Source organism: Pinus tabuliformis, chromosome 1_1, assembly GCF_031772625.1.
Source record: "Pinus tabuliformis cultivar Carrire ecotype Pingquan chromosome 1_1, CPIR1, whole genome shotgun sequence".
Taxonomy (NCBI): Eukaryota; Viridiplantae; Streptophyta; class Pinopsida; order Pinales; family Pinaceae; genus Pinus; species Pinus tabuliformis.
This window is the reverse complement of record NC_142297.1, coordinates 563,413,594-563,435,811: the sequence shown is the minus strand read 5'-3', so window position 1 is coordinate 563,435,811 and position 22,218 is coordinate 563,413,594. Positions and strand designations below refer to the sequence as shown.

Sequence of the window (22,218 nt, the reverse complement as noted above, 5' to 3'; positions counted from 1 at the left end):
TATATACAGGTACCACCCTCAATACAAGGGACTACCTAGGGGGTTTCTCCCAAGATATATATATATATATATGAGGTACCATCCTCAATATGAGGGGAAGTACTTGGGAGGTTTCCCCTGGGATATATTACCTACACAAACAACAACAACAACAACAAAAAATACAAAATACAAAATAATATAATACACACACAAACGAGTGCGACCGATGCCACATAGTAAGAACAACTCATTTACACAAGGATAACCCCTTGAAACCACCAAAACAAACTTATACACACCGTGCGACACTTGACATGCAAAAGACAACACTTCCATTTTCTTGCAAATGGGAGCAAAACACTTAGAAAAAATACATGCAATGAGTCTCATGTTTGCAACGACAATATGCAAGATCAAGGTAGGCTTCGAAATTTGGGTGTGGACCAAAATTTTGGAGGGTGTTGTAGCAGCGATCTCAATGTTTGCGACGACAATATGCAAGATCAAGGTAGGCTTCGAAATTTGGGTGTGGACCAAAATTTTGGAGGGTGTTGTAGCAGCGACAACAGCGAGGTACCATCCTCGATATGAGGAGAAGAACCAAGGAGCTTCCCCGTGGGATACATTACTTGGAAAAGCAAAGCAAAAAAAAACTAATATATACAGGTACCACCCTCAATACAAGGGACTACCTAGGGGGTTTCTCCCAAGATATATATATATATATATATGAGGTACCATCCTCAATATGAGGGGAAGTACTTGGGAGGTTTCCCTCGAGATATATTACCTACACAATATATAAAATTAAATTAAAAAAAACCAAAAATATATATATATATATAATAATACACACACACACCCCAAGGTAAAAATGCAGATATTATCCATAAAGAGCTAATCAAACAAACTTAACTATCAAGATTTAAGATAATGATGATATCATCATACTTATTGCATAATACATGTTAATTTAGAAAACAAAAGGAGTCCCTCTAGAGTCCAAGCATCAATGCACCTTCAATAGTTATTTGATATATATTTGCTAACAAGTTCTAAATGTAGTGTGCATGATATTTTGTCTAAAACCAATGAAAATGTATCAGCAAATAAAATCTATAACATCTTTCACAACGCATTTGGCACTGGACATTTTTAAACCAGTTAACTGCCAATGGATGTAGAAAACGAAAAAGATTATCATTTATCTAAATAAAAAAGGAGCAATAAAGAAAAAGGCGAGTTTGTTTGATAATTTACAGCTATTAGTGGAGAATGCATTTCTGGAATTCATAAAATTTCAGCAACATAAATATCAATAATATGCTTTTTTTGAACTGACTTATCAAGTATGTTTTATCAACAGAGATCCGTGAATAGTCCAATTATAGAAATGCCCACAATTAGCACACCGGGATTAAATAATACCTTTCACGGCATTGTTTTCCAATGCGACCTGGCACAGACTGTGAAATGAGAGACCACTTTTGTGCCCCATGCTTTTTAACAAGCTCTACTATCTTTTCATCTTCCTGTTGAACACAGGCAAGCAAATGAAAATTAGCACATGATACTAATGAATGCCATGAAAGAATCTAAATCTCCTCTATCCTGATTCAATAGTAACCTGAGATTACACAGACCTCTTTTGTCCAAGGACCTTTGATAAGATTTGGGTTGATAACCTTCTGCCACCGGTGCAAACACTGCACATCAGTGCGGCCTGGAAAGTATTGAGCTGTAGATATTCAAAATCAATATCAGAGCTCAAGAAATTGAGAACAAACTGAACAGTTGGAAAGGAAACAAACACATGTTTAATCAAAAAAAGGATTATTAAAAAGCTGAAAGGTTCTATCAAAAGTTCACTAACATTGATATAAAGTTCAATACTTTCTCCTCAAACATTGAAAATAACATTGATATAAAAGTTCACTAAAATTGATATGAAGTTCAATACTTGCTTCTCAAACATTGAAAATGTTCCTCAGATGTTTCCAAGGCCCTTTTGTAATGTTTTCATCTTGGAAGTGATTCCTTGATGGAATCAGGGGGGGCAGGCCAGATGTTTTGGTTATATGGGGTTTAAGATTTATCTTATGTTTTGCAATCCCCCTCTCTTTTGTTTGGCTAATTCTTGTTGGTTGTGATCACCAATCCCTTTGACCTATTTGATCTTCAGATAACATTAATACAAAGTTCAATTTCAATTTCATATTGTTCAACGACTCGGGTACCTCCTCCAATCTAAGCAATGGCTAAAGGCCGCTCGACTTTGCTGACCTTTTGATCCATATGTCACTTATTTTTTCTGCTCTGCATTGCATTGTCATTTGTTCTTTAATCATTAATGCACGATAGAGGCTTTACATGCATGTGCCAGCCTTAGTTTCCAATTTAGCCTTCTTTTACTACTATTTTTAGAATTTCTTTTCCAAATTTATGACTACTTTTATTTGTTAATTTAGAAAGGGTTTTTTCACTTCAGATTCTAGTATTAGCCAAAGTCCACTAGCTAGATGTGTTTCTAAGTTTAGTTTGGCAATATCTTCTAGGCAGTTCTCTATTCAAACTTCAAAGCTTGGTGCACTTCTCTAGAGGGGTTTGGATTTGACAAAAGTCAACATAATCACTTTTATTAGATATCTATGATTCTATATTTTTGTAAACCCTAGGTCTCTCCTATTATATAAAAGAGAATAGGGCGGAGTTCTGGAATGGTGTCTTGAAGAGTTCACAAGTGTACCATGTAATCTTACTATTTCGAGTTAATAGACAGAGGTGTGCATGGTTATTGCAATATTGGCTTTATTTTCAGGGTAATGTATTTTCAGATCTAGCGTTCCTTACTTATAGTTTGATAGGAGTTTTAGATTTCAGTCTTCCAGGGTATTGTAGGAGTGCAGGTTTGACTACCATATCCCAAAAACTTAACAAGTAGTACCTTCATATGTGTTTGAGTTTCCACCCCCGACCTAGTTGTTAATTTCCTCCGCCTTTTAAATTTTATCCCCATTTTCATTCCTGAACCTAGAAAACAGGCACCATTGATGAAGAAGGATTTTCGTTCCTGAACCTGGAATACTAAGCACAAAGAGAGATGGTTTTTGCAAATACGATAGAAGTACAAACATATTTCACACTAAAATTCTCTAGATAAAAAATGTTATGGATCATATCATAGCTGAACAAAAACCTAAGAACTGTTAAGCCTAAGTTATAGGGATCAGCACTCATGCAACCAGCTGTTCAACTTCTCTAGCAGCCAAAAAACACAACTACTCAGCTTCTTTTACTGCTAGAGGATTAACTGGATGGAGCTTTTCATGGTTATTTTATTGTGATCATTCATTTCCACTCTTCCTACATCCAGATTTATTCAAAAGTCCACATTGTTGCTTGTTTCACCGCATCTTCCCTCATCTCTACCTGACAGATCCATTATGTCTTCCCTCATGCTCTACATTGTAATATTCTAGATCATTAGAAGCCTCAATCTTTTCATGATCTACTTCAGGATTTCCAAGCCCCTTCTTGAAAATTAATTATTACATTCATTTAGAAGTAGTTCATTTGGTCATATCTCTTTGCAAACTTTCCACTTCAATTTGGTCTAAAACAACCCCAAAAAAGTGTGTGGATACCATGCAACTGTTCTTTGCATTTATACTTGAGTTAAAAAGAGCTAGCCCAATTTTTCCTATCATCAAGCCCAGATTCCTCGACTGTAGTTTCAGTGGCAACTTGAGAATCATATAGAGAACTTCCTTAAAACAACCTTGTGGAAAAGCAAACTTTGTTAAGAACTTAGAACACACCATCTACTTTCCATTGTCTTCTACAAGGTCTCTTCAGTTTGTTTTAATGTCCCAGATATCTGAATGCTGAAATCTTAACCATTGATGTCCCAAATGTGAGATCCACCAACCTTGACTTGAAGAAGTGGCATAAAGTCTAGAATGAAAATTTTCTCAGGCTTATAATGTATTGTAAATGCAATTTTTAGATTACCCAATTCCCACCCAGATATCAAGATGTCCTGCCCAGTGTTACACGGGGATGCAAACCGCAGAGTCGGCAGTGACAAAACTCAAAAAGGAATGTTTCCCCACATGCTTTTTTGGAGTAATTCAGGGAAATGCAGGAAGGGAGGGGGGCGGGAGGGGGGGGGGAATTTCCCTTATGTGGGAAACTCCTACATGTCCCCCCTCCAAAAGGGGGAGTCCTTGGCATCCCCCAACAAGCATGAAATAAATATTCATGTTCTATTTAACCTTAAAAAAAATTCTTTTCTTTTTTTACATTGACATTTGCCAAGCCCATTGGACAAAAATTGTTCGGGGACAGCAAGGACTCCCCTCCGAAATATGAGAAACAATGTCATGTCAGATTCATCAATAATAAAAGCACGAAATAAATACTCATGTTCTATTTAACCTTAATTTTTTTTGTTTTTTGAATAATTGACATTTGGTAAGGCCATTGGGAAAAAATTGTTGTGGGACGCCAAGGACTCCCCCTTTTGGCGGGGACCATGTACGAGTTTCCCACATAAGGATAATGCCAATGTCAAGTCACATTCACCAACAATAAAAGCATGAAATAAATATTCATGTTATACACATACACACACACACAAAAGAAACAATGTCAAGTCACATTCATCAATAATGAAAGCATAGAATAATATATATATATATATATATACTCGGAGGGATTATCGAACAACAAGGCTTGAAGCCATTACAAGGATATACTCATTATGAGCTCAACATGTCATATGCGGGAACTGTACCTAGGTGGGGAGTATAACAACATTTCCAATTGTCTCACACACACACACATTTCAAATATAGTCAAGGAGCCTAACATTTCCCATGACATTTTGTAAAATTTGGGGGTTGTCTCCATAGACGCATTTCCCGTTCTCATGTCCCTTCATCACGGAATACATACATACACACACACACACACATTTCAAATAGTGTCAAGGACCACAACATTTCCCATGACATTTCGTAAAATTTGGGGGTTGTCTCCACAGATGCATTTCCCCATTCTCATGAGTCATGTCCCTTCATCATGGAAACTTCGTGGAGCATTTGTCGATCATCCACTGTGTTTGCACTTATTTCAATTTTATATTTTCTTCCATGCCAAAAAATAATGTCAAGCAATGCTGATAACAATTAGTAGATGGTAAAATAAGGATACAAGGAATAAAGGCTAACCTATTCTCTTCCAATTTTTTCCATTAAAGCACTGAACAGCTCTCCTTAAAATTTCATCCTGCCATAACAGTTAGTAAAACACTAGTCAGAGAGGAACTTGATTTTTTTAGATTACAATGTATGATACCTTAGCCATCACAAAAATATTGTGTGCTAAAAGAACTCAATACAACTTCACAAGTGCTATATATTCATCAGAAAACGATTTATGTAATTCAATACTAGTGTTCATTCTTAAAAATAAAAACAGACTCAAATATCAAAAGACGAAAAAGTCCAAAAATAGTCCAAAATAAGTGGGACACAGATATGATTAAACTCTATTTAGATGAGATGCAACTTTCAGCCTTTTAGCCAGAAAAAACATTATGACATTAAACAACAAAGCATATAAGATGCATGTCTTATCCTCATCACCTTCAACAAACAGCAAAATACATATAAATTTGAGTGTAACACCTAACCTCTTCCAGTGTCCATCCACCCTTAGATGAACGCCTTGTGGGGCCACCTGTTGGCCTGGCAATCAAATGAGTGTCAATAACATCAACCCAAAATTCCAAATACAGACGCACAACACACAAAAATATCTATAAAACAACATAGTGGTTACAAAAACAGAAACTCATAAAATATAATGTATCTGAAAATCGTTTGACGCATATTACTGTAGACTTTTATCATTTAAAAGGACCAATCATAAGCCAACTACTCTTATTAGTTCGGTAAAGGTCATAAAATGGAAATTTCGATGAATGTCCATATAAACAAAAGCAATATTTAAAGTCCACTGTAATGCAAAATTGTGAGTCATTACATAATACAAGAAATAAAATTGTGAGTAATTATATAATACAAGAAATACAGTCATATTAGAGTAGGTGCAAGGAATCAGATGACCCTTTTTCAATTTGAGAACTTCAGGAACAAATAAAAGTCATCATCCACAAGTATGAATGGAAAAAAAGCCAGCCAACAAGATGATGGGCAGATGACCTTGGGCATATTGAAGTGGATAATAACAAAAAACGAATAACTAGGCTATTAAGATGTTTCCATGGGCAAAAGAAGATAAAAACTCATCTCTCTAGCGTCACACTTCCAAATGATGTACTAGGACTCAAGCTCAAATTTACCCAAGAGTTTGCCCAAATATGCATAATAGCAATAAATAGGAATGCCATCCATTACAACAAGGTTAATGCAACATCCTAGATTACTGAAAATTCCTAGCCACTTTCATGACCTCATACAAATTTATAATCTCTCTCATTTGGAACGTTACCATTGTTTTCCTTGACTTTATCAATCACAGCAATACCGGCATGCAATTATCCTGGAATACAATTAATTTTGGAGCTTCATACATTTCTCCATATCCTTAATTTTATTCTCCCACAACACAAATTTCCAATTTACACATGATCTTGCAGTTAGATTTGAAAGAAACAATCATGAGATTACTAATTGCACAAAGATACATTTCCTAGTGAGACTTTCAACAAGCTACTAGTTCCAAATCTTGCATGGCTATGATTCCCATCAGTAAAAAGCAGCATACTTACTCAAAAATCAACAATCCAAATAGTTGCATTTTGATCTATAGAGCATCACAAATACTATTTTTAATGCTAACATTTTTGTGTTAAAACAATACGAACTCATCAAAAAAATTCTCTGAGTCATCTGAGGAACATATGAAAAGGTCAAAAGACAATTTGTAGTTATAATTTGTTAAATTAATGTGCCTTTTTCTTCAACTTCTGAATTAAGAATAATAGGTATGCAAAAACTACTCAAGAAAATGTGATCATCAAAGATATTAGTTTAGTTGAACGATCATATCAATGATGGTTCCGCCACCAATCTACAACAATGTCAACCAAATAAATTATGCATTTCCATAAGAAATTGAATCTTAAAAACTAAATTAGGAGAAAAAATATTCAAATAAAATCCAAATTCCAATATAATCATAGTAGCATACATTCTACAACCTATTATAAACTTTCCATAAATAATTCATTTGAATGACTTTCCTGTCACTTATTGATCACCAGAATTGATGGTTACAAATCCAGTATTCACTTGACACACAGCCATTGAAGTTACTTTCAGATGATTTTTTATTGTGTCAAACTAGTAACTTGTTAAAGATTTCCTTAAAAAGCAACATTTAATTACTCCATTTCTTTAAGATGCATGCCTGTAATCTAAGTCACGTGGTTTCAATTCGCATTTGAGTTCGACAACCTTGAAGGTTGACAAAAATTCAACAGTGAATTTTCGTGATAAAATTTGGCATTAAATTCAACATACTTGGGTAGCAGCAAAGTGACTAGTCAACTCACAGTCCACAGAGAGGGATGGACTGGGACTATTACAGGCTTACAGGAATGAACTGTTACAGGCTTACAGCTGTGTGGTGAGAAAGCAAGGTGGGACTTGGGCACAGGCATGGGCATCGATAAAATGGATATGAAAACCATGGGTGCAGACAAAAACAAGATGAAAACCATGGGCACAGCAAAAACCAAGATGAAAACCATGGGTGCGAACAAAAACGAGATGAAAACAATGGGCACAGACAAAACAAGATGAAAACCGTGGGCATGGAGAGCCAAAACCCAGATGGAATTAAATTAGGTTTCTTAACTTTTAAAAAATTAAAATTCATTAGAATCAAACTTCAAAAAATCACTAAATTTAATCACTTCGACTTCGAATTCGAAGTTATTTGAATCAAGTTTGAATTTGAAATTCTAATTAATTAGCCTCACCTTGAAATTCAAATTTCAAACTTGAAATTCGCTGAATGCAGTGACATAGCCTATAATTATCCTCCCAAGAACTAATTGGGAAGAAATTGTAAGGGTCAAGCATTCATATGTCTGTGAAGAATTCAAAAAATGCCATACAAAGTAGGCCAACATCATAGAAAATACATATAATAAAATAACATAATATAATATACAGAATACACATATAACAAAATTTTGAATTGTAAGATAGATGGCATATGTCACTTTTCATTGGCATAATAGCTTGCGAAGCAAATTTTGCCCCTGTACTTTGTTATGCTCTAACTTTTGTAAATCCGGGTGTTCACATCTGTAATTAACTCTTAGAATGACATAGTGTCACAACATAAGTTTAAAGAGGAATACCTCTCAAACAGGCAGCAAACAAAATATCAAGCACATGACCTTCAAGATAAGATCTTTTTCTCAATTTTCAGCTCAAGTGCAACTCCACACTTATTAGGTGCCCACTTTCTCTCCATGTCTTAAGAAATCCACAACAGCCATGTGTAATAACAAGGCATAGTTGCAGTGACTCGCGCATGCTTCAAATTGCCTTCTCTACAAATAGGCAAACAATGAGAGCCCATTAATTTGCCTGTGTGTGACACAAACAGAAAGTGGAAGAATGTGAGAGGAAGAAATTTCCTTGAAAGTTGCCTATATTTGTGGTGAAGTCAAAGTAGTCTGTTAATTGACACTGTTGGCCAATCATTTATCCAGTTCAAATGCAAATGAAACTCAATGGTACATATATATCATGCAGATTAGTGACAACGGAGACTGAAGACAAAAGCAGATCTTCAGCATTTTATAAAACCAGCCTAGATCCATCTTAACCATGGATTTATTAAGCACTGTGAATAATCAAAACCCCCAAGGTGCAAACATTTTTGATGGTGCTAAAACTTGTGGAAAGGTTTGCACCTCAAGGTATTTGATCCTTCTCGATGTTTGACGGATCCAAGGTTAATAAGATGGGTCTAAACTCATTCTCGTTGAAGTATTCTATAATTTTCATGTGAGGACTCAAAATGACTTCAATGTTAATCTCACTCACTCATGACACATCTTGATCTCCCCCATACTGGGTTGTAGGATGCCTCTTTCAAGTTGTTGAATGTGCCCCTAGGGTTGCAGTACACATGCTTTATGAGCAGGCCAATAACAGGATCAGAACCTGGAGGGGAAATATTTAAGTGAAACAGGGCTTCTCTCTCTCCCCAACTATGTTTGGCTCGACAACAACAAATTAGAAGAATGGGCAAATGAAAGAGGTGGAAAGGTGGAAGGGTGAAATTCACAAGGCTAATAATCGGAATCCTTCTATATGTTGATATTGTCACCCTAGCAGCAAGAACATTGTGCAGCTTTCATAAGCTCCTAACCATAGTTTTAAAAACCAGCTGGTCCAAACCAATAACCGGTCAAAGCAGCTAGTCAGACTCAGACAAGCCTGGCTAATCAACCAGTAGAAAAACCCGGTTGGAGGACTGGTTTGGACTGGTTAAATACCAAGCCAGCCAATTTGGTACCTAACCGGTATAAACCAACCCTAACCAGCCAGTCAGATCTCACATGTGTGGGTGAGCTTAGGACCCCTAGTGGCGATTTTTCAGGTGGTTTTGGAGGAAATCAAGGGCTGTTTCCCTCCCAAAACAGACCCCTTGGCTATAAAACCAACCCTGGTCCCTCTCCCTCCTAAACTCTAAACCTAAATAAAAAACCTAACTCAACCCTAGCAATGTTGGCAACCAGTGGTAATGTTAAATTCTTAAAGTGACTTTTAGTTAAATTTTTAACATTACCATTAATTGTTTCAAGATGTTTGAGAGTGGTTCCAACCTTATTGGACTTCATATGGAGAAAGTAGAATTTCATACCCCACTCAAAATTCGTAGACTAAACAATTTTCAAGATTTTAGGATTGGTAAGATTGCAACATTTTCATTTAATCTATCATGTGTGAGGGTATGTGCTTGGGCACTGGGCGACCATCAATCAGTGATAAAAATTGATGTTCTGTTAATTAAGTGGCTCTCCAAGTAAGATACCTGGAGAGTGCCCAAGCACTTCACACATACACACTGTCCTTCTATGTGGAGAACAGCCTAGTAAATATAGGCTTTCACACAATGAGGTGGTTTGAACCACTCCCTGGATATTAGGATCTGAGATCTAAAATTAGAGTCTCAATCCTATCATCACTATAACAGTAATCTAAGTTTAGCTTTCTCCATTATCTCCAACACTCCCCCTTAATGGAGAAAGGGTACTAAACAATAACATACGCTTGTTGGTCTAGTCTCAGCTAGGCTTACAATTAAAAACATGAAAAAACTTGGTAACAGAGTTTTCATTTTAGTCTTCTTGCAGCAGAGCCCATACTTGTTCATTTGTGGATGAGGCTTCATCTTCACTTTCTTTGCCATGAGGTAGTGTTGTATCTTCACCTCATTTCTTCCCCTGTGAAGGAAAACTTGAATTCTTATTCTTGCCCTTTTCAGAATTATGGCAGGCTGGATAGGAGAATTTTCCTTCTCACTATTTCCGGTGTCAACCATCTGAACGCCAGCGATGATGTCTTCACCATTCATTACTGCAACTTCTGTGTTGATTTCATAATGACATGGTGTTTCAAGCCATGCTTCAAGAAATTTCAATTCTTCTTCAAACTTCATTACTTTTTCCTTGTTGTTGTTAGTATCATTTGCACACACAGAAATATTAATGAGATCATCACAATTTAAATTTTCTCAAGCTTTGTTTTCTTCTGCCACATCTTTGCAATCAGCTTCATCTGGCTCATCCCATTGATCTTCAACACTTTGTTCCTCTTCACATCCTTCCTGAAAAACAAATCGTGAGTCTTCAGTGTCATGTTGTTTCAGAACATATAGAATCTCTTGATAATCGTGGTCATTAATAAAACCACTATGCCTTGTGAAAAAAATATCATCAGGATCAAATATGTCTAAAAGTGCAGCCATATTGGAAAAGTCCAGCTTATCTCACTTTGAGATTTCTTTTCGACTCCACACAGTCCTCTAACGAGCTCCAACAACCCCATTACCTCGTAGGCGGAAAAATTTGGCAACTCTTCAACTGTAGAACCTTGAAGACTGTGGCTTCTATGCCATGCAGGTCTTAGTGCCCTCGGCTCTAGCGACAAGCAACTAAACGACCTCTCACAAGCTGAAAACGCTATCAGTATCTAATTCTGATGCACATATTTCTGAAGATGGAAGAAAAACCAAGATAAACTCCACCCGTCCATATTGTTGAGATAACTTACACGCAATAACAATAACTGCTAGAGAACAACAAAATCAGATATGAGCAATTGTTCTACATGATGTTCAATTTCTTCCGTAATTTAATTTAACCACGGAATGGAGTCACTATTTTCAACAATGACGCAGTGGATGTGAGTCAAGTAAATCTGTGAACAAAACGATAGATATGCACAGCCTGACGTGTAGAGAACATTAGAAGACAAAGATAAAGTAGAATGTCTTGGGAAGAAGCAAAGAGCCACGTTAGCCACTGCCCAGAATTTTTTTTCGTAGACGCGAAAAATCGCCCACATAACAAATGAGTGGTTTCCATAACACAATTGAAATATCAACGTCTGTAACACTAATTCCCACACGCAATATGTAACACAAGCAGCCACCACGCAGTCGCTGCACGAACGGGCCTCCACTGCTGCACCTCCTCACCAGCCACGCCCTCAGCTTCCACGCAGTCATGATCGGCTTTTGTGCTCCACGATCCTCTTAAAGCGCTCTTTCTTTCGGCGCAGTACCTCTCGACCCTTCCAAATAGTGGATCAACTCAACCGGTCAACGACGTATCAAGCCAGATCATGATGCGACAGGCGTCAGATCATGATGCGACAAATCTGTTGAACAAAAACAGCGATCCGGCCTCCTCGGCCTCTCCTCGCGGCCTCCGGGCAAGTCCAGCTTCCTTCGATCTGCAGAGAATCTCACAAAATTTGGAAGCCGGATGCTGCGGTTCCATCTATCCCGTCGATGTTGATTTTCAACAGATCAGGGCCAACGATAATATACATGCAATCTCCTAAGATCATCCACGCAGAAGCGCAAGATTTCATGAGTCTGGTTCAACGCCTAACTTGGAGGTCATCCTGTAGTGCCAAAACTGAAAACCGGACAGGTGATAATGACTCCATGACAACAAGACGCAGATCAGCAAATGCACCCTCCATGATCTCTTCACAGTAGAAGCAGCCACACAACACACAAGCCTCTGACCTATAGCTCTAATACCATGATAAAAATTGATGTTCTATTAATTAAGTGGCTCTCCAGGTAAGATACCTGGAGAGTGCCCAAGCACTTCACACATACACACTGTCTTTCTATGTGGAGAACAGCCTAGTACATATAGGCTTTCACATAATGAGGTGGTTTGAACCACTCCCTGGATATTAGGATCTGAGATCTAAAATTAGAGTCTCAATCCTATCATCACTATAACAGTAATCTAAATTTAGCTTTCTCCATTATCTCCAACAATCAGCACAAACAATGCTTCCATCCCTAGATGATGAAGGAAGGGTCATTTTAGAACCATAAGGTATCTTATCTACCAGAGAAAGGAAGCTTTGATCTCATGCAATCAAGGAATACTTGATCAAGTGGAAGGACTTACCAGAAGAAGAAGCTTCTTGGGAGACTGAAGCATTTCGTCAGCAACATCCGTCATTACGTATGCTTTGAGGACAAAGCATTCTTTTGAGAGGAAGGCAATGTTATATAAAAAATAGTTAATTTATAAGTTATTACGCAAAGGGCATGATCAAAGATCATGCCCGTTCACCAAGAGGCACCCAAGGCGGTATATGGCCAAGGCCTCCCACAAAATGTAAACATCATCTATTCATTTATTAATAAAATATTTATCATGGCTATCAATAGCTAAATTCATGTGTTCCACATTGTCTCTCAGAAAGAAGATAACACTACCAGCAATAAAATTCAGCAGCACGCCCTCAGAGATCATCCAAAGCAAGTACCTAGGGCTGGAATTAATAAATGCACAAGGAAATGAATCCAAGGCAGCTGGAAGGCATCTTTCCTGCTGTACAACAAAAGTAGGAGAGCTAAAGTTTGGGACTGCAGAATAGTCAGAGCCCTCTTCCAGGCCATCATTACTCCAGCGATTCTCTATGGGTGTGAGACGTGGGGCCCAAGCATTCCAAAAGGCAAATGGAATCAAGTCAAAAGAATGCAGAAACAAATTGTGATCTCATCTCTGCAATTAAAAACTCCATACAATACAAAATCCTGTTGGCAGAAACAGGATTATGCCCACTTGCACTGGAGGCAATATAAGACAACAGACAGATTTGGACTGCAACAGATTCCAGCACCAAAACAAAAGTAGGAGAGCTAAGGCTTGGGACTGCAGAATAGTCAGAGCCCCCCCCTCTTCCAGGCCATCATTACTCCAGTGATTCTGAGAAGTGGGAATCAAGTCAAAAGGCAAATGGAATCAAGTCAATAAGAATGCAGAAACAAATTGTGATCTCATCTCTGAGATTAAAAACTCTACACGATACAAAATCCAGTTGGCAGAAATAGGACTATGCCCACTACCTCGTTGTGGTTGTTTGATTTGCAGTCAAGTCATGCCATGAAGCCAGGCAAGTGGGTCATTAAAGTGGTTTCAAATTTGGCAGGGAGAGTCAGCGAACAATCGGTGGTGTACAATTGGCAACCTTTGCCATGCAACCGCATTAAGGATAGCAGCTGGCTCAACCACTGGGATATCTTGGGCATTTGCTATGGCAATCTTTCAGTCTGGAATTGGGAATTTCTATCTCAAGCTCAAAGCGAAAGGGTACTTCCGGATGCATGATGGTATGAGTGGTTCTGGAAATCTTGGGGTTTCAAGTCATAGGATGTCCATACGTAGAGCTCTTCCCCTTGGTATCTTCACTCATCATGGTAACTGGTTTTTTTTATGGTTTCTCGGTGTCCTCCTGTGGTAGTGGCCTCCTGTACAGAGTCTTCAAGTGACTCAGTCCGGGATTGGTGGACTCACTCCTGGCTACCAGTCCGCAGCTGCTTTAACTCCAACGTTCCTTCACCCGGTAAATGTGTCCCCTTTTCGCTTTGCCTTGGAGGAAGTGGTGAAGGGCAACTGCAGCATCACAAAGTCTGTCCAAGCGTCATTACAGTCAGCAACGTTGAGGGAAAGGATGTGCACCCGGGGTCATAGAGGCACTGCAGGAAGAGGAGGCTCATGGACTGGGCATCTTCAGCATATCCTGAGCTCTGGTCAAGGCTTCTCTTCAGAGCTCCCCTGGCACACAGCAAGCTTCACCCATAACGATGAAGCTGAGGAGGCATGGGGAAACATGGCAGGTAGCAGCTTCCACACCTCAGAAGCACATGTCGCACCTTAGGTATCTATGCACACTCTATTACGCCTTATGGAACAGGTTGTTTTGCAGGAAATGAGAGAAGGTAAGGTGGAAGGAAGTAAGGGTCTCAACCCTAAGAGCAAGAAGCAAGATTTGTGCCTATCAAGGCTCCAGGAGCTAGAGGAAGATCCTGAACCTCCTGCTCCATTCCAGGTCAGTCCCAATCAGCCCGAACAAATGTAGACAATGACATCAAATCTGTGTTTTTTGCATTTTTGTAACAGGCAGTGTCAGCTTGATAGTGTCTATTAAAACTTACTTTTGGAATGTTTGGACCAAAGCTTCAAGCCAGGCTTCTGCTACAGCCAGGGACGGTTTCCCATAGAGCATCCCTGGCTGTTATGACTGTACAATATGTATATTCTGTTTTAATTATTAATATAGTGACGAACTTTACAAAAAAAATAGGACTATGCACACTTGAGCTGGAGACAATAGAGACAACATTATACAGGATGTGGGACAGATTTGGACAGCAGCAGATTACAGAACCAAATCAGCAAGGAGATGCTTCATAGAAGGAAGAAAACATGTGATATCCAGTGAACAAGAATGTTGGGGCATAAAAGAAAAGCACTGCCCCGGGGAGAGGACAGCACTGAACCAACACATACATGACTGCTATAGGACTTGGATATGCAGGAACGGAGCACAGAAAAATCACGAATACTACATTGAGCAAGTTAACCCAGCAGGACAGATCAAAATGCAAGACTACCTTAAGCTCAATGTGCCTTGGAGGCAAAAGCATGTCGTGGCTCAACTCAAGACATGCTCACACAGGCTTAAGATGCATCACACAGAGATGGAAGGAGCTCAAGCAAGAATGTAATAGCAAGACTTGCCAGGTTTGCAGCTCTGAGAAGGTAGAAACAAACTGTACCACATATAGCAGCATTATGATGGGATCAACATTGGAAGAGTTTTTTCTAGGATAATCAGTGGGAAAATATTGCAAGGACAGCATCACAAATGATGCACCTCAGAGGAAAGCTGTTGCAGGAAAACACACAGGCGTTGAATCCCCAAGGAGGGCATTCAGCTAAGCATTTCAGTGACTCTTGCTCAAACCTTGTATATAGGGGTATCCTTCTTTTGTAATGAACTTACCATTTAACTTTTTAAATGAATTCATGTTTTTCATTATTATCTGTTCTATATTTGGTAAGGCAGGCCACCTCAAGCTATAACACCTCTGTCCTACAGATACTTGATCTTGTGGATGTTTTAATAAAGATATATCTAACTTTTCTATCTATCACATGATAAGCACTAATAATAAAATTGGTGCTAGAAAAGCTACTAAAAATATATAAAAAGTATGTTTAATGCTTGCTATTTCTCCCTTCTTGGACGAAATTGTACCCAATTTCCAGTAAAGATCGGAAAATTTCTCAAAGGGCAAGCTTCCTTTGCAACCAAATATATAATAATCCACTTGTGTGGTAGTGTTCTGGTCTTGATATGGTGAAGTGTATCTTCTGGGAGTAGAAGCAAGAAAATCTTGAGTGCTTGGTACAAGTGTGGGTTATAACATATTCTATCATGCTGAAGAGTCTTGAAATGGTAGACCAGTGAATGTCCTCCTTGCCAACAAATAACACTTACAGCAAAAGGTCATTGTTTGCTAGGAAGTGGCAGCTCTGCTGAAAAATAGCACATAGTCGAGCCATTGAAAGGCTTGTCTGGCCCTTCAAAATTGTTAATATATTCATATTGTTTGGTGTTTTTAAACAATATAAAGAACAATTATTCTACTTAAATGCATTTCGTTGAGGACCTGCGAATTAAGTTATTTACAAATAAAGATGCAAATTTATACACCTTGTGGTCCTCGTGTAGCTTATAATTCTTGTGGTAATCATCATCTTATTCAACCTTACATTCATATTGATATTGTGTGCCAGACAGAATCACAACAAAACATAGGCAGAACATCACATTCAACAATATCAAGAAAAGGGTCAATAGAGAAGATAGCACAACACTCAAAACCACAAAGTTTATCAACAATTCTACACCAGCCAAAATGATAAGAACATGGATGTGCTTCCATAGGAAGATGGAGAGATTATATGAAATTTTGAAAGAGAAGATTCTTTTGACCACCATTGCACCTATGATTATGTGATTCAACAAAACTTTAATCTAGCAAGTGCATGTGAATATAGCTTCTTTATGGAAGGCAAAACAATCTATCATCATTAGCACCAGTTGAGGTTTAGAACTTAGAAGTGCTAAGATTACAGACAGTCATTACCTCATCTTCCTTGTTCTGAGGCTGGTAATTTGTGATCCTTCTTAATCTAGCAAGTGCATGTGAATATAGCTTCTTTATGGAAGGCAAAACAATCTATCATCATTAGCACCAGTTGAGGTTTAGAACTTAGAAGTGCTAAGATTACAGACAGTCATTACCTCATCTTCCTTGTTCTGAGGCTGGTAATTTGTGATCCTTCTTCCTTTTATTGTCCTTACAATTGAGACACTCTCCATTGGGAACTTGGAATGACCATAAGTATTATCATTATGATATTGACAATACTTTCGTGGTCCCTTATCCTAAGGCTTGGGCTGTTAATGTTTAGACTTTTAAAGCTTTGTCCATTCTTCTATCCATTCTTCCAAGTCGGGGTGAGTAGAAGTAAATGCACAGAATTTAGAAGATGAAGCATTGGACTTTTTTGAAGACCACTGCTGTAACTTTACCTCAATCTTCAGGGCAAATTGGAAAGCTTGTTTTCAAATAAGTGATATTGAGAAGCTCCATTCATTCCTTCAAATGAGGAAACAATTTTGAAATGGACTTATTCAAAGGGTTTCAAACTTCAATATGAATCTCTCCTCTCCAATTTAAGAGACACCTTGTAAATTGCCTAAATTGTGGCTGTTGTGCAAGCTTATTTTCTTTGGATCACAAGGGATAAAATATTTTGTGGATTACAACCTAAAATTGATCCCATTGCCAAACTGTCTGTTGATTGGTAGCATCAAGGAGTTGATCCTGAGACTGCTATGAGGTAGGTGCTTCGTCATTCATATAAGCTGTAACTACCATTGTTTGTTTGGGCTCCCATCAAGTAATGATAAATCTAAAAATAAGCTTAACATCCCTCTAGGATGATGAGGTTCAAAACTCTTTTGATGTTCTCAAGTTCCAAATGGAATCCCCCATAGACACACTGAATCAACCTTGAAATAACCAAATGAATAAAAAGGCCCATTGATTGCCTTTCAACCTTGATACAAAGCAATCACAAGTTTGGCCAATTGAAAGAAGTATGAACAAAATAATGCACTAAAACATCAAGTTATCACTCCAGGTCATAATTCACACAATCTTGTCTTAAGCATCTTGAGAAGGCCTTTTAAGTTTTAACATTATATGGTACTTTATAAATCAAAAAAAAAAAAAGTGGACTAAGTTTAGACATGTTGGATTTCCTAGAGCTGGCTGCACCATTTGTGAATTCTTACAGCTGGTTGCACCCTTCGTAAATTCTTAGAACTGGTTGCACTATGCTTAAGGTAAATTGTCTGTAAAATTTTACTGCTATATAAGTCATTGTACACAATATTTAAAATTATGTTAAACACCCATAAGAGGGTATTGGAGATGCTATAATTGAAATTGAATATCATAAAACCCCATGGCATTCTTCCCATAGCCACAAATGCTATCTAAAATCTTACATAAATGCTACTATTTAAGATTATGTTAGACACCCATAAGAGGGCATTGGAGATGCTATATTTGAAATTGAATATCATAAACCCCATGGCATTGTGCCTATAGCCACAAACGCTATCTAAAATCTTATATAAATGCTAAGAAATCATTACAAACATACTGTATTCACCTATTCTAATGCACCATTCACGTGTCAAATAAGAAAAACATGAATATAGTTCCTACTGACAACACTTATTCTAAAAAAATAACATCAATCTCTAGTCAAGACTCAAAAATAATAATCACCAGGCTACTTGATTCAAGAAATGTGCTTTACATTAAACATGGACTTCATGTAATATATCAGTCATTATGATTAACATTGTAACTAATCTTAGAATTATGTTAACCACCCACATAAGAGAGAGCATTGGACATGTTGTAATTACAATTAGAATATCCCTTAACAAATGTGGCATTCTACTCATTCACTCATTCTAATGCATCATTTCAATGTCAAGTAAGAAAACATGTGAATGGCTACTACTGATTAACTATTATACTAAGCAATAAAATAAACTATAGATAATACTTGCCTAGCAGGTATAAACATCCTTGGAATTCTACCCATGGCCATAAACGTTGTTTACAGTCTTACATAAATGCTCAGATATTAGTAAACTCTAGCATTATTAACCCATTCAATTGCATCATTCCGATGTCAAATAAGGAAAACATGCAAATGGTTACCACTGATTAACAGTTATGCTTAGAAATAATATCAATTACAAAATTACAGACTATCATAATATTCACCTGGCACCTTATCAATAAACAGTCATCGCATTCTACCCATAGCCATATCATAAACAGTCATCACATTCTACCCATAGCCATAACCATTGCCTATGATTTTATATAAATGGTTGGACATTGTTACACTCTAGCATACCATGATTCACCCATTCCAAATCATCAATCCAATGTCAAATAAGAAAAACACGCAAAGGGTTGGCACTGATTGACTCCAATGCTATGCAATAACATCTATTAGAAAAGCATGCAAAGGGTTGGCACTGATTGACTCCAATGCTATGCAATAACATCTATTATAGTCAACCAAATATTTATGTAAACCACCCATCAAAAAGAGATAAATGGTTATTCTAGAATTAAGATTAGACTCTCATAAACAATCATTGCACTCCACCCACAGCCACAGATGTTGTCTACAATCTTACATAACTTTAGACATCATTATGATCTAATAAACCATAATTCACCCATTCTAATGCATCAATTCAATTTCAATAAGAAAAACGCGCAAACATTTACCAATAATTAATTGTTATGCTACGCAATAACATCAACTATAGTCAACCATAAAATGTTGTCTACTCATACCCACAAATGTTGTTTACGATCTTAAATAAACTCTTAGACATCGCTATACTCAGGATATCATAATTTATCCATTGTAATGCACTTTCCAACGTCAAAATTTATATTAGCAACGCAAAAAAAAATATAGTAAAAGAAAAGGATGCGATGGTTACGATTGACAATAATTGCATTGTTGAGTAAACTGATACCAACTAAACTCTGATTAAATTTTCATTTTGCTTCTAAGAAGAAGTCCTATTTTGCTTCAAAGAAAATTGTCATAAAAGCTAAAAGTATAAGAAAAATGGATTTGCATACCCTTGAACAGGTGGCAACCTCTGCGCTTCATCAGAATCTCCATTAGCTTTGTCACCTGCTTCGCCATTTCCACCTTCCAATTTTAGATTATTTGCCTTTGCCCCTGCCCCTCTCCCTTCAACCGGTCTCTCTCCTTCCCCTTCACTGTCCATCTCCAGCTCAACTTCTTTTGTTGTTTCCTTCTCCTTCTTCAGCTTCAGCATCACGGACCTTCTTTTTTTCGTTGGCTTCGGCCCCGCTTCCATTTCGACATCTTCCTTAACTCCTACTCCTACTTCTTTCCCTCTTTCCCTATCCAAACAGGGTTGGGGTTCCTGCTCCACTTCCATCCTTGCTTCCTCTACCTTTGACGGTTCAATTCTCGTACCCACTATACCGACCAAATTTCAGCACAGTGCCACAGAGGCACTCAGCTGAATTCGCACCCAAAGACCCCAAAACCCTAATCCAAATTCTCTGAATTTATGACAAACCAGAAACTCAATCCACAGATCTGTTTCAAATATAACTTAAGAACTCTGAACCATCTCATAATAATAATAACAATTCAATCTTTCAAAGAAGGATAAAAAAGGAGCTCAAACCAGATACAAAGCAAATCCGATCAATGGACTATAAAAAGACTAAAAAAATTCCTGGGCACCTTGGCATGGATAGAACCTTGTCTAAATAGAGCACCATAATTAAATAGAGGAACAGAAAATAATAATTCTTAGACAAGAATATAGATATAAAATAGGAACTCGATGCAGAGCTATTATTCATAGACATCACCGTCTAAAGCTGCTGCCGCCATTTAAGGACCTTTATTTGAGCTTCTTAGGTCTCCACACCGCGCTTTAACTTTGTTAATTAGCCAACCTCCGTCGAAAACCTAACGAATAGCATGTTGTTGCAGTATTTGACTGGCCATGGCGATGATTCGATCCCGCGACTTGACGAAGGTGAGTGGCTACTGCCAGTGTGAGAGGGGAGGATGAAGATTTTGATAGAAATTTTGAAGAGTGGGGTTGCCGTTAGAAATTTGGAATAAAAGTCGAACGTTTATCGACTTAACAGGACGGAACGGGTCGGCATGGTCACGGGCTGTTTGAACCTCCAAACGGCACCTTCGAGGTGACCTGCTGGTCTGGGTTGCCGCCGCCAATGACGTCCGATCACCGGTATTGAGAGTCATCCTGCACTGATCTACTCTTACGTGGCGTTTACAATGTAGTGGATATTAGTGGTCTACGCTCAGAGAGCTGCTTAAACCTTTTGTGGAACTTGGAGTTAAATTAGTTTATAATTATTAATTTTATGTATTATAAATCAGAGTTGTATTTATATTAAATATGTTTTAATTAAAATTAAGGTACCGAGGTGCTAGCTCAGTAAGATTACATAACAATATAATTAAAATATATATATATAAATAAAATTTCTTAAAAAGTTGGTTTGATATTGTCCTATTTTGTTATATAAATATTTTATTGGGTGAAAAAAAATAAAATAATATAATTATTTTTTATTAATAAAAATAAAATAATTTTATTTAAATATTTTTACTAGGTAAAAATTAAAAATTAAAAATAATTTTACTAACTTTTAAAATAATGGGATTGATCCATGGTATTTATGTAGAATATAACATAAATGAAGAAATTAAAACATAGATTCACTTTAAGTTTGAATCTATCAAAGATTGAGAAGGATAAAATCTCTTTCCGCTCTAAAAAAATTAAATCTCAAAATATTTGATCCTTGTAGATGCTTAATAGATTTAAAATTAAAATAAATCTATATTAGTTAATAATATATATTTCACTAATTTATTTTATATATATATTATTAATATGAATATATTTATGTTATAAGTAAAATATAAATATATTTATTTATTTAAAAAATTATATTTTTTATTTTATATATATTATTGATATAAATATATTTATTTTATAAGTAAAATATAAATATATTTATCTATTAAAATTTTATATTAAATTTAATTATATAAATGTCTCAATTACATGAACATGTCAATCAAATAAACGTAAATATAACATTTCGATTTGAATCATGAGAAAATATGACGGCCTCAATCTACCAATTAAATAATTATAAATATAATAAAATAAATATTTTTTAAAAATGTAATGAACTATCTGTCTATTGAAGTGATATATTTTAACATTCAAGATTTCAATGTCATACTTTATAACTCTCTTTAACTGTTGGTATTATGTATATGATATTCATAACAAATACAAGTCTTGTAGTAGGATAGTGCTTAAATGATTAATATTTTTTTATTTTTTTTTTTTATTTTTATTTAATAAATCTTACATATGAGCAAATATGGTGAAAGTAAATTAAATTTTATATCAAGAGAAA

At 36.7% G+C, this 22,218-nt stretch overlaps 1 protein-coding gene across 9 annotated transcripts in view; it reads right to left on the bottom strand.

Annotated features, from left to right (window-relative positions):
* The window catches only part of LOC149214389 (uncharacterized), a 229,267-nt gene extending 208,358 nt beyond the window's left edge, over positions 1–20,909 (bottom strand). For 4 of the 9 annotated variants that reach the window (XM_089392288.1, XM_089392287.1, XM_089392289.1 and 1 more), the window contains exons 1-5: positions 19,846–20,908; positions 5,678–5,732; positions 5,214–5,271; positions 1,626–1,720; positions 1,411–1,514 (exon numbers count right to left, since the gene is read on the bottom strand). In XM_089392288.1, coding sequence (XP_089248414.1) covers positions 1,411–1,514; positions 1,626–1,720; positions 5,214–5,271; positions 5,678–5,732; positions 19,846–20,174 — 641 coding nt within the window. In that variant the 5' untranslated portion in view covers positions 20,175–20,908. Of the gene's footprint in view, positions 1–1,410; positions 1,515–1,625; positions 1,721–5,213; positions 5,272–5,677; positions 5,733–19,845 lie in introns of all 9 variants that reach the window. The other 5 variants (XM_089392292.1, XM_089392293.1, XM_089392286.1 and 2 more) reach the window with 3 other exon arrangements.
* Between the last annotated feature and the right edge of the window lie 1,309 nt (positions 20,910–22,218).